The sequence below is a fragment of the Cheilinus undulatus genome, linkage group 3 (genome assembly GCF_018320785.1).
Source record: "Cheilinus undulatus linkage group 3, ASM1832078v1, whole genome shotgun sequence".
NCBI classification, from domain to species: Eukaryota; Metazoa; Chordata; class Actinopteri; order Labriformes; family Labridae; genus Cheilinus; species Cheilinus undulatus.
The window spans coordinates 4836622-4849337 of NC_054867.1; the positions used below are offsets into that span (position 1 = coordinate 4836622).

Genomic DNA, 12716 nt, shown 5'->3' on the forward strand with positions numbered 1-12716 from the left:
CCATTAAAACATATACAAAGAGTTTAACCCTTGGATAGATATCTTTGTACTATCAAATTGAAACGTCATATCTCCCGTTTTACATGGCGTATCAACGTCAAACAAAAACTGTGAGAAAGTGTCAGATCTGCACTTTCGAATGAAGTTGAGCAGCACTCCAGGTGACCTAGTTTTTTTATTTACGGCGCTTTGAAAATTTCACATGCTCTGATCACATCAGCGTGATCATGGACCACTAAGGGTTAAATAAGAGCTAATGATACATTTCTCACCTTGAATAAAACCCATCAAAATTATCTTACACAATCTAAATTGACTGACTGACAGACAAAATAATCTAAATTTCCATGGCTTTAGGGTTCTTTCCACTGCAATTACCATCTAAAAGTTTTCTCAGTAATGCCGTGTTCCAATATCTGTGATTTAAAAAAAGATCACCTCTCAGTAATCATATAAAGTAAGCAGAGTGCACAGGCACAGCCTCAAGTAACTATTTAGAATGTAAAGGTCATTATCAGGAAATGTATTTTTCAGCCAAACAAGACTCCAGCAACATAATATTATTCTGATTCTTTTCTCTCTCCTGCTGCTGTCTGCAGGCTTGTAGAGGAGGTGAAGCTTTGTGCCAGCACCTGCCAGCTGCAGAACGAGGACGTATACATGAACACCACTTTCCAGGACTTTATCCAGATGTGCGTCAGAAAACTCAGAGGGGAGGACGGGGACGAGGAGCTGGTTGTTGACTATGTAAGTGCAAATTCTTGTCTTGAAACTCAGAGGTTTGCTTGTGGGTATTTGTTAGTTATTAGCCTGACTGTTGTCTTGGACTCTGGTTGTCAGGTCGAGAAGGGTATCAACAATATGACCATAAAGATGCCCCATCAGCTGTTCATCAACGGAGAGTTTGTGGATGCAGAAGGAGGAAAGACTTACAAAACCATCAACCCCACTGATGGCACGGTAAGGAAGAAACCTCATTGTAGGTTTTACAGATGGCCTTTGTCAGCATTTATTCAGAAAGACAAAAATCAGAATTATCAGAATCAAAACTTTGAAAAGAAAAAAATAATATTGTATTGTTGTTTCATAAGTTCTGTATCTATCTTTTTCTGTCCTGCAGGCCATCTGTGATGTGTCTCTGGCTCAGGTCAGTGATGTGGACAAAGCTGTGGCTGCTGCTAAAGAAGCTTTTGAAGAGGGAGAGTGGGGCAAGATGAACCCCAGAGACAGAGGCAGACTCATCTACAGGTCAGTGCACCTGTTCTTACTAAACTGTACCCCTTAGCTTTTAGGCTAACAAGGCAGAAACCCTGCATCAATCCAAGTTATGTAGAAACGAGGCATCCAGCTCTGCTGCTCACTTGGTTTAAGATTCTTTCCAATACCATTTAATACAATGCAGGTAACTACTAAAGAATACACTTCTATTCTCTTTGTATGGACAAGGCAATGACATATTGTAGCATGGCATGAAGCAGGACAGGGTGCCCTTTTTTAAACAGTTTTCCCCCTTATGTCATATTCATCCTTACAAATTAAGCAATGCTAAACTGTTTGGTAAATGTGACTGTCTGTGTGCAGTTTTCATTTAAAAGACTACTAAGATCAAGACAGCTAGTGAGCAACAGAGCTGAGTGTTTCCATGCAAATTTAATTTGTTTGATGTGCCAGCACCCAAAAACAATACACTTTCAAGTTTGTGATACTTTACAGCAGTGGTTCTCAACCTTCTCAGGCCACGACCCCTAAAATAAAGGTGCCAGAGACCGGTGACCCCCACTGTACCTGAAGGTGGTTGAAGAATAGTCATGTGCAAACAAGGCTGCCCACAAGGGGAGATAAATGGGAGAGCTTTCTTGGGCCCAACCAAACTAGGGGACCAGGGAGGTCAGCAAAATGACCCATTGTAAAGTTAAGCTGTGATATCCACATTTTTAACATGAATAATAACCACTTTCATCAAATAAACATTTTTTTAATTCTATTGTACCATAGTAAGTAGCCTTCATAAAAAATGTAAAACCCTCTGCTTAAAGACAGAATTAATATGGGTTGAGAATGGCAAAAAATGGTGGAAAAGGTGATGAAATGGGATTTTGAAACTTGCAAAAATGAGTTAGAAGTAGCAAAAATTAAATAACAGTGGCAAAAAATAAGCAAAATGGGTTAAGTGGCAAAAACAGGCATAAAAATTGGTAAAAGGGGATGAAAATTGGTTAAAAAAAAAAAGCATTTCAACTGACAAAAAATTGGCATTATAAACAGTAAAAAGTGGTTAAAATTGGTTAAATGGGCAAAAAAAAGTGGTAAAAAATAGATTAATAGAGGCAATAATTGCTCAACAGAGGCAACAGTATGCAGAATGTGGCAGAATTTTGTTTAAAAGTGGGAAAAACAGGCAGAAAAAATGGTGGAAAGGTTTAAAATTCACAAATCATGGGTTTTAATTGGCAAAAATGTGTTAAAATTGGTTGAAAAAAGTGATAAAAACAGGTGAAAATTTGGCAAGATTGGTGTAAAGTGGCAAATGTGTAATTTAGAAAATATTCAAGTTTTTTTAAGGCATCTTGAGACCCCATCTCAGTGTCTCGTGACCCCCATTGGGGTCTTGAACCCCACATTGAGAATCACTGCTTTACAGAACATTGGCATCAGAGTGAACATGGTGCTAAAGTCCAAATACCAGAGAGGGTTGGCTTTAGGGCAGGCCTTTAGAGGTGCTCAGCAACAAAAGACACTGTGACATGTGGACATTCTTGAGTCAAATCTCCCTTTAATAACATGCACAAACTTGAGATTTCTGCTGGAAATGGTTTTAAGACTAAGATCAAATCAAATCAAAGGAATAAAACGTAAAAAAAGGGCCTGTAAGTGTTACAAATATGGCTACACAGGAACTTAAAGGGATACTTCAACATTTTGGCAAATTCGCCCATTGCCATAATTGCTATAGTCTTAGTAACAGGTTCGTTTCGTTTAGTTGTTGGTGCAAGCTGTGTCTAGATCGGGGGGGACCGTTAAACCAACTGCACCGTGAACGCTATTTTAGCAGACGGAATTTTTGCTTTCCCTCATCAAAGTCATCAAATACACAATCCAACAACTCCAAAACGCTCTTGTGGACAAGTTGCGACCTGCACCACGCTATGAAATAATAATGTATAATTATGTAACATTACGACACATGAAGCAAACACTCAGAACTATTTCTTGAGTAAACCACTGGGCGGAGTGACACAGTGCAGCAGCCATGTCTGGAGTGTAGTTCCGGCTTTGCATTTAACTTTAAAACATCTTCATCTCGTAATGTTCCATGATTATTTCATAGCAGGATTTCTGTAGTTAATTGCAATTAATCACAATTTAAGTGGCACCTTTTTGTAACCAAAGCTGTTTTTGTGTCATTTTGGATTTTTCTACTGTCTTGACCTCAGAGCATTTGACTTCCTGTTTGGATAAAAAAATCTTGCTTTTATTCATAGATTTAGGATTTTAACATGAACTTAACCACAGAAAAAGGAACTTGTAATGGATTGTAAATTAAATACAAGGTACAGATGACTTTAACTTATCCACTGAGCTGTCTGTGAGTTTCTAAAGTGAAATGGGACATTGAGGGGCAGTGGTGGACTTAGTTTACATCTCTGTTGCTGTAGGGAGACGCTGACACGGCTTAATCAAAGTGTGCTAAAAGGCCAGATAAATCAGAGATTGTGATTTAAAAAATAGTGCATTAATTGTGGTCTTTGATTAATCACAATCAATGCAATTAATCTTGACAGCCCTTATTCTAATATAAGTATTTTACACAGGATGCAGGGACAAATATATACCATAACAATGCCAGTTGGTTGTTATTTTACTGTTTGATTGAAAGAAAATAATTACACTTACATAAAAGAAAACATGATTAGAACTTTTTTACCTTTATACAATGCACCCTGGTGTTTTCCCTCCCCAATCAAAAATGTTCTTTCACTTTGTATAATTTCTTTGCTTTTATATCCTCTGCTAGTCCAGATGATATCCTCCACATATTATGATAATTCTGTGCTCATGGGCAGAATTAAATATTAATAGTAATAATGAAATTACCATTTTAAACCCTAATCTATGGTGTCAGTTACTGTGTTTCTTTCCTGCTTACCCACAGGCTGGCTGACCTGATGGAGGAGCACCAGGAGGAGCTGGCCACCATCGAATCCATCGACTCTGGAGCTGTTTACACCTTGGCCTTAAAGACTCATGTGGGCATGTCCATCCAGACCTTTAGATACTTTGCAGGCTGGTGTGATAAGATCCAGGTAAGACAGTTGCCCCGAAGCTGTGCCACTCATTAGATAGGTAAAATCTACTGTTGCCCCAAGAGGTATTGACATATAGACAATAAATCATACATACATTTGTTGTTTCTGTTTTTGCAGGGCAGCACCATCCCTATCAACCAAGCCAGACCTAATCGTAACCTTACCTTCACTAAGAAGGAGCCAATCGGGTGAGTGTATATAACATATACTTTCTGACAGTAATACATTTAAAGTGGTATTTTTCTAGGTGTAGAAAGTGCTGACCATAACTAAAACTTGTTTGTTTTTTTTGTTTTTTTCTTAGCGTTTGTGCCATTGTGATTCCCTGGAACTACCCTCTGATGATGTTGGCTTGGAAGACCGCTGCCTGCCTGGCAGCTGGAAACACGGTGGTCCTCAAACCAGCCCAGGTCAGCCTCTGCACTGGTAGTCAGCTTCTGTTCATGTCAAACTTATTGACAGTGCTGTCCAGGACAGAAGGGGGCATCGTACATCCACCAACATCCACCTCATCCTGCTGCCCTCTGGTCAAAGATACAGAGTATTTAGGTGCAGGAGAGTTTAATCTCTGCTGCTTTAGCTGCCCTGAACTATAGGCCTCACTGAACAGGCCAGAGTGTAGACTTTGTTATTGTTTGCTGTCTGTTCTGTGGTGTGTTTACACGTGTTGTCTCTTTCTGTTTGTCAGAGGGATACAGTGCTGTGAAAAGAAATTTCCCTTTGGGGGCAACACAGTTTAATCTAAGCTTAAGCTTTTGGATCCCCATTGCAGACGTCTTTTTCTCAAAGTCTCCATTTATAAGTAAAAAGCCCTGGCTCTAAATACACTTACGTCCTCAAAAGAGAGGGCCCGATTCACTAGACTTCTTGTCAGCCATTAAACATGTGCAAATGGGAGAAAAGGACAGTTTGCAATCCACAAAGCACATGCAAAGCTTAAAGGCATACAAACTGCTCTGCCAAGCAGAGAATGCCATGGGAACACCTATCCCATTTGTATGTATGTAAAATTAAGGAAATATTCAAAAAATTGGCCCAGAAACACTCCCTTCCTATGCAAATAAGCCTCAATGGAAATGTCATCTCATTTACAAAGACTAGCTCTAATTGCCACAGGCAGTTACAGTGGTGCTATGAGATCCACGAGGGCCATAACTGCTGAAAAGTATGATCCATTACTGACTGGTTCACTGACTTCAGCACACAGACATTTAGGACTATTGGATCTCAATCACCAGAGCATTGGGAGAAACTTCTCACAACTTACCACAAGGGGGAGCCAAAATACACACAAACAGAGAGATACTTACAGCTGCTTTAAACTGGATAGCTCATGTTCGATTGCGATGCTCTTTGATGAAATAAATATTATGTAAGGGGGAAAAAGCTCTTTAAAAAACCCAATGGGTACCTCATCATCTTTGGCACTGAAGCAATCCTGCATTGTAATGCTTAAAAAATGTTTAATTAAGATGGGTAAATGTTAAAAAAAATTCTTCAGATGTTGTATTTTCTGCAACCCTCCATTATCAATGATTTTTAAACAAATCATCTTAACCCTTAGAGTTCCACTGGCTATTTTGCCATTTTGTTAATTTTCTTCAGACTAAATGAACCACTCTGAAAATTTATACCATGTGCTTACTTTGGTGTAATCTTTTTCAGCATTAACTCAACTTCATGAAATAAAATAAAAATATATTTTTTAAAGTTTGATTTACTGTATTACATAGAAGGCCCCCAAAAACAACATCCCACAAATATTGTTCTTTTAAATTCTTATTTAAAACAATTTATTGTCATTTTTAAAAAGAAATTACAATATGCTGAAATAATGAAAAAATACCAGTGGCAGTCCTGTGCAGCATAGTCCACTGTCCCCTATGTGTAATATTAATTTTTATATCAAATTAAAATGATTATATTTCCTGTTCTGCTTGGCCTACTGACACAAAACAAAAACTGAAAGAAAGATTTAAGCTCATGCTTTCCACATGAAGTGATTGCAATGCAAAATGTGGCTTTGTTTTCATGCTCTTCTGTGACAAAAGTAGCTCATAATGAAATCACGCTGGCGTGATTGTGGACTCCCGAGTGTTGGAAGCTAATAAGCAATAATAAATATGTTAGTTATAATTTTGATTAATATATAGTCTTATTGATGTCAGTAAACGTCTTGTTATCTATATGAGATGTCAATAAATGAAAAAAAGGGTCCAGTTGGGGATACAAACAGTTATCTGGTTTAACAGTTAAATTGTATACCAAATATGCCGGTACAGCATTTATTATTTTTATATAAACACAGGCCTGAAATTCCAGTCTAAACTGTAAAGAAGCCTCCTACCACTAGTAGCTGCTGTAGCTTCAGTTAATGACTGCTGTCTCCCTGTAAGAACTTTCTCTTGGCACTTTGCTGGATGTTAATGGGAGAAGTTTAACAGTCAGCACGTCAGCATGACTATTATGACTAAAAGTAAAATATATTTCATTTAAAGACTAAAACTAAGACTAAAATTAAAAGTAGCTGCCAAAATCATTTCAGCAGAGCCTTCTCCACAGAGTAAAACTGTATAGCCATTTTGTGAGACTGAATCTGACTGAAATGCATTTAATAGACCTAGACTAAACAAACAGCCAATAAAGGAAATAAATGAGTGGAAAACATAAGTATATGGAAAATAAAGCCACATAATAAGAATAAAGAAATTAAAAATGCCTTTTATGGCCAACATAACAAATACAAATACTAAAACATTGACCATTAACCAAACCTATTGACGAAACAAGCAAAACATGGCATCCAGCCCAGTTATCTTCACTACAATTGTCTTGTTTGTATAATCCTAGAAAGCCAAAACTTGCCCAAAGATTTACTTGCCCAGCCTTGGTACAAAATCAGATTTTTATCTGAATTATAGCAAAGACTGGATTGTCGATCCTGTAGCATTATGTAATATTTATGTCTTTCGAACAACCTGATTTCAATATTAAAACATTCTTAAGCTTAGTCTTACTTTTTCACAATGGCGCCCAGGTAATCATAAATGTCCAGACAAAATATAACAGTAGTCCATCAAACAGAGGCGTTTTTGTTTGAACCAGAATGGCAATGTTACGTCACCAGCTGTGTTGCTAGTTTGGCTGAAAAGTTTCTTGTTTCCAGGTGACTCCTCTGACAGCTCTGAAGTTTGCTGAGTTGGCAGCAAGAGCGGGACTGCCCAAAGGAGTGGTGAATATCCTGCCTGGATCAGGTAGGAACTCACACCTTCAGAGTGGTCATACAACACTTTTATCATACGATTTAATCTTTTGAAGACCATCCTCAGACTTAGCATGAACTTTGAATATCAGCAGCTCATCAAGCAACATGAGTCAACTAGAATCAAACCTCGGTGAGTTATTGATCTCATTCTGTTCTCGTAGGCGCTCTGGTGGGTCAGCGTCTCTCTGATCATCCTGACATACGCAAACTGGGCTTCACCGGTTCCACTGAAATTGGCAAACACATCATGAAGAGGTGAAATACAAAGTAAATTTACAAATTCCACACCCAGAGATGATGTGATATTTCTGTTAATCATTGTAATGTTCTTCCTCTAAAGCTGTGCAGTCAGCAACGTAAAGAAAGTCTCTCTGGAGCTTGGAGGAAAATCGCCCCTCATCATCTTCAGTGACTGTGACATGGACAAAGCTGTGCGCATGGTAGGCTCAATCATGCAAGTTTTTTTTATTGATTTTCACAAATTTTAACATTGGCAGAGATAAAACCATTTTTTTGGTGTGTTTTTTCAGGGCATGAGTTCAGTGTTCTTCAACAAAGGCGAGAACTGCATCGCAGCTGGCAGACTGTTTGTGGAAGAAACCATCCATGACCAGTTTGTAAAGAGAGTGGTATGTGTTGTATTTTTCCAAACAATACTTCATGTATCCCACCTGCTGAGACTGGCGAGTCTGCATTATATGTCTGTTTCTGTGTGACATGGATGTCTTTTCTTTCAGGTTGAGGAGGTGAAGAAGATGAAGATCGGAGATCCACTGGACCGCTCCACAGACCACGGCCCACAGAATCACAAAGCCCACCTTGACAAGCTGGTGGAGTTTTGTCAGACAGGAGTGAAGGAGGGGGCTACTTTAGTGTGTGGCGGCAAACAGATGCAGCGACCAGGTAAAGCTTCACTTACTTCACCAAAGCTCTTTGGTTAATCTCTAATATGATGGATGTAGTCTGATGTGTTGTATTTCTGTGTCCAGGATTTTTCTTTGAGCCCACAGTGTTCACTGATGTGCAGGACCACATGTTCATTGCCATAGAGGAGTCATTCGGACCCATCATGATCTTGTCCAAGTTCAAGAGCGGGTAAGGTTTGAAAGGATTACCTGATACCTCGACATGATAAAGGTCTCAAAATTGCAAAACATTGTATACAGTTGGTTCAACATAAAAAATCATAGCCTGCACCTTTAATTTTCACCTTGAATTCTGCCTGTCTCCTACACTGTCTCTTTGTCTTAGTGAAGTGGACGATGTGCTTAGAAGAGCCAACGCTACAGAGTATGGCCTGGCTTCAGGTGTTTTCACACGAGACATCAGCAAAGCTCTGTACGTCAGTGAAAGGCTGAACGCCGGCACCGTTTTTGTCAACACCTACAACAAAACCGACGTGGCCTCACCTTTTGGAGGCTTCAAACAGTCTGGCTTTGGCAAAGACCTGGGTAAGAAAACTGCTTTTGCTACTTTAGTTATTTTATGCATTCATTTTAACATACAATATCTAAAGACATCTCAAAGGGGTGCCTTATGGCAGAGTCAGGAGTGCTTTCAAAATGCATTAAATGTAACCAAGAATTCCCATCATCATTACACAACCATTAGATATCCCTGCATGAATGATTGCAATAGTCTCAAACGCTCTTTTCCTGAAACCAGGTCAGCAGCTCATCAAGCAAAAATCACACAATGTTTTATTTTTGGATTTAGACCATTAGAAAGTTTTTCACCTCTTTCCTGGCTTGGGCAAAACTCTGTGCCCATGATATCTCCAGTCTTGATGTGGAATTACCCCACCCCCTTACGCTACAGCGGTATGAACTCACAGAACAGTTCAACTCAGTACAGTCTGTTGTTAGCTGATGTCACTGCCTTGATTGAAAATTAACAGCCAGTTACATGTTGTTTTTGTTCATTGTGAAGTAAATTTCACAAATCTATTAGCCACGGTGGACTACAGCTCACCAAAATTATATAACAGTGAGATCTGTACCAGAAAACAGTCAATGTAATCTCTGAATTTGTCTCTCTGCTCTGGCACAGAGCTAGGCACTTGTATCAGCTGTATTTCTTGTGAGTCGGCATGGCTTCAGCTCATTCAACTGACACACCCACACCATCCTGGAGCAGATTTTATTGCCTCAATTTTCATGATTTTGAAGCTTAATAAACTTAGAAATGTTTTTCATGTCTGGTCTGGTGGTTCAGAACACAATGGCCTGTCATACAACAAACCTAAAATAAATATTTTTATCACTTTACAGGGACTTTAAGATCTGTACAACTCCCTGATAAGGGCTTGATGCTTAATGCATCACAATGTGTTACTTAAAATAAAGGAATTACATGCTGAAAGAAAGTGCTTTAGATTTATTTAAAACTCTATTACAACACAAATCCCTCTGCAGTCATAGCAATTTAGCATAGTCATTGTTTTATCAATACATTAGGATTGGGGTGACCTGGGAAATGTCAGTATTTTAAGTGTGCCTTGACCAGAGAAAGGTTAAGGAATACTGATAAAGGGGAAGAATGTTGGAGGTTAGCGTCTGTACACAGGACATATGCCAAAACTGTCAGGCTAGCAGGAGCTAACAATAATGCTGATTTTGAGTCAGACTTTATTTTGTGTTAATTAATCTCCATTCTTGCTGTGTTTTTCTCTCTTACAGGACAAGAAGCTCTCAATGAATATCTGAAGACAAAGGCAGTGACCATTGAGTATTGAGTTTGAATCCCAGGAGAAAGAAAAAGCCAGGCCTAAGCTCCCTGCTATCAGAGGAGAGACATGCAGAGGGATGCTCATTGTCATGTTTATGGTAGAGTGATGTTACCTCATCTGTTCTCTCATCAGTGACTACTGATCTTATCACTGTATGTGCCTTAACATGGTAATTAATCACATTAACATGTTAAATTTGTCTAAAACATGAATGCTCATGTACCTCACTGGCATACTACATAGCGATTTTATAAGTAGTATTATCCTCACCATGCCACTGAAGTGTATTTTCTAGGTAGCCCAAGTGATGTCTGAGACTGTTTTATAATCACTGTGATTGAGTATGTTTAACAGATAACACTTATTTCTAATATGGCTTACATTAGGTCAGAAATCCCGCTGAAATGTAACATTTCTAATGACAGTTGTTGGTCATTAATAAAACAGCAGAACACAACAATGGTGTGAACTTTTTTTTTTAGCTTGATTTTTCTTTACATCTTTGATTTAATTTATGGTGGAGTCTAATTTGGGTTAACTCAATACTCACGTGCATTAAAATGAGCAATGTGAGACCAGAAGAAGATATTTTAGCAGCAATCACAGCTCATTCTCTCAACAAGGCAGGCCATTAAAATATGACATCTTTCTTACTGAGTCCTGCTTCAGCAACGTAGATCAGTCTGCACTGCTGCTTGCAGAGCTTTGCCTCAATCACCACAGCCTCCTCCTGTCCAACCTTACGCTTTTGTTTCAACTGTCACTTTTTTATTGCTAAGGGCTGCCAAACTAAATGTTATTGTATTTGACATTAGGGATGCATAAATGCATCGGTTGAACATTAGTATCAGCTGATATCGGCCCTATTCACAAACATTGGTACTTTAAACATCTATATTGTATTATATTTTCACAATCTGTGCATCTCCAATTGACCTGAATTGTAATTAATTTATCTCTCTAGAGACACATGAGGTGTCTAGTGCTGTGCTCCCTAGAAAATCAAAGCACACTGCCTGGCTAACCCATAGAGCATCTTTTGAACTTTATCCCCAGGCAAAACTGTAAATCAGTGTTAACTCCACCACAAGAGTGTTATAGGATAAAATAAGATTTGTATAAATTACAAAAAAGAACAATTCAAGAGACATATTTTCACATAAATCAATCATGAACCAAAACAGCTAAATTTGGTTGATCTCTTAGCAGCCAAAGGAAGAGGAAGGAAGAATCATTTGGAGCCAAAAGACCCATTACTGCTAAACTGAGCCAAATGATCCATATCCCTACAGAAGAGCTGGAATTCACATCACTTACTCAAACTAGAGCCCTGCACAGGAGCCTTTCCTGAATCCCGATCCGGCTGGATTTCTGACCATTACTGCTAATCCCACCTGCACCCATGACAGGTCTGTCGCCCGCATCCTGCACAGATTCTGACAATGCATGTTTAATATTCAGAAAAAACAGGAATGATTAAAAGAATGGTAATATTAATGTGTTCACTTAATCATCAGCATGACAGTGTTTCCTTCATGAATGAAGGAGAAGTCTGGAACAGTAGTTCTCAACTGGTGGGTCAGGACCCAAAAGTGGGTCACGAAGCTGTTTTTAGTGGGTTGCGAATATGTGTCTGGAAAAAAGAGGTAAAAAGTCAATGAAAAGTCCTTGGTGGATCTGTACATTATTTTTTACTATAGGTAAATTTATATATTTGCTCAATATTTCAACTCATTTATCTCATAATGGTGCAATAAAAGACTGTTTTTCCCACTCTTGTGAGGTAATTTAGCAAGATTTCCAGAAATGGGCAAAAGTGTACCAGTAATTGTGGGGGAATGGGGTGTGAAATGTGTCAGTTTTGTACGGTCTCTCCTTTAGGTCATGTATTTTGTTCCATTCAAGATCCAAACTATTCATTAAAATACACATGCAATATGGAATATTTTAGGAAATTTGGGTCATGATTTGTTAGTGAAGAAACTGGTGGGTCCTGAGGCTGGATCAGTTAAACAATGGTCTAGAAAACAACCACAACACTCACATTGTTGTCATGCATAACAGTGCCACACATGTATAAAAAACAGCTTAGCGTCTCAGACTAATTAAATGCCTGGTTATGGCGTAGGAATAGCAATGCCAAAGTGATATTTACTGACAGGCCAATCAAAGCAACAAAACACTTGACGTAGCCGTGACTGAGGTGCGCGTGCTCGGCATACGAGGAATAACACGAACCATGGCGACTATAGACTTGTCAGTACACGACTTTTGTCGTTTTTGAAAAGAAAACAACTCACTGCTGTTTTTTATTCTTCTTTCAATGAAGAATGCTTGCTTACGTCATGACTCCGCCATGCCTGAAAGCACAGCCCCTAGTCTCTGATTGGTCCTGTCACTTTCTAACCGGGCCCAA

At 38.8% G+C, this 12716-nt stretch overlaps 1 protein-coding gene across 1 annotated transcript in view; it reads left to right on the forward strand.

Moving 5' to 3' along the window:
• Positions 1-12197, forward strand: part of aldh1l1 (aldehyde dehydrogenase 1 family, member L1) — a 40149-nt gene extending 27952 nt beyond the window's left edge. Inside the window, exons 10-23 of the mRNA XM_041782714.1 lie at positions 600-747; positions 841-960; positions 1121-1248; positions 4154-4304; positions 4425-4495; positions 4612-4717; positions 7474-7561; positions 7734-7827; positions 7913-8012; positions 8103-8201; positions 8310-8475; positions 8562-8667; positions 8824-9023; positions 10251-12197. Coding sequence (XP_041638648.1) covers positions 600-747; positions 841-960; positions 1121-1248; positions 4154-4304; positions 4425-4495; positions 4612-4717; positions 7474-7561; positions 7734-7827; positions 7913-8012; positions 8103-8201; positions 8310-8475; positions 8562-8667; positions 8824-9023; positions 10251-10306 — 1633 coding nt within the window. The 3' untranslated portion in view covers positions 10307-12197. The remainder of the gene's footprint in view (positions 1-599; positions 748-840; positions 961-1120; positions 1249-4153; positions 4305-4424; positions 4496-4611; positions 4718-7473; positions 7562-7733; positions 7828-7912; positions 8013-8102; positions 8202-8309; positions 8476-8561; positions 8668-8823; positions 9024-10250) is intronic.
• Positions 12198-12716: the final 519 nt, after the last annotated feature.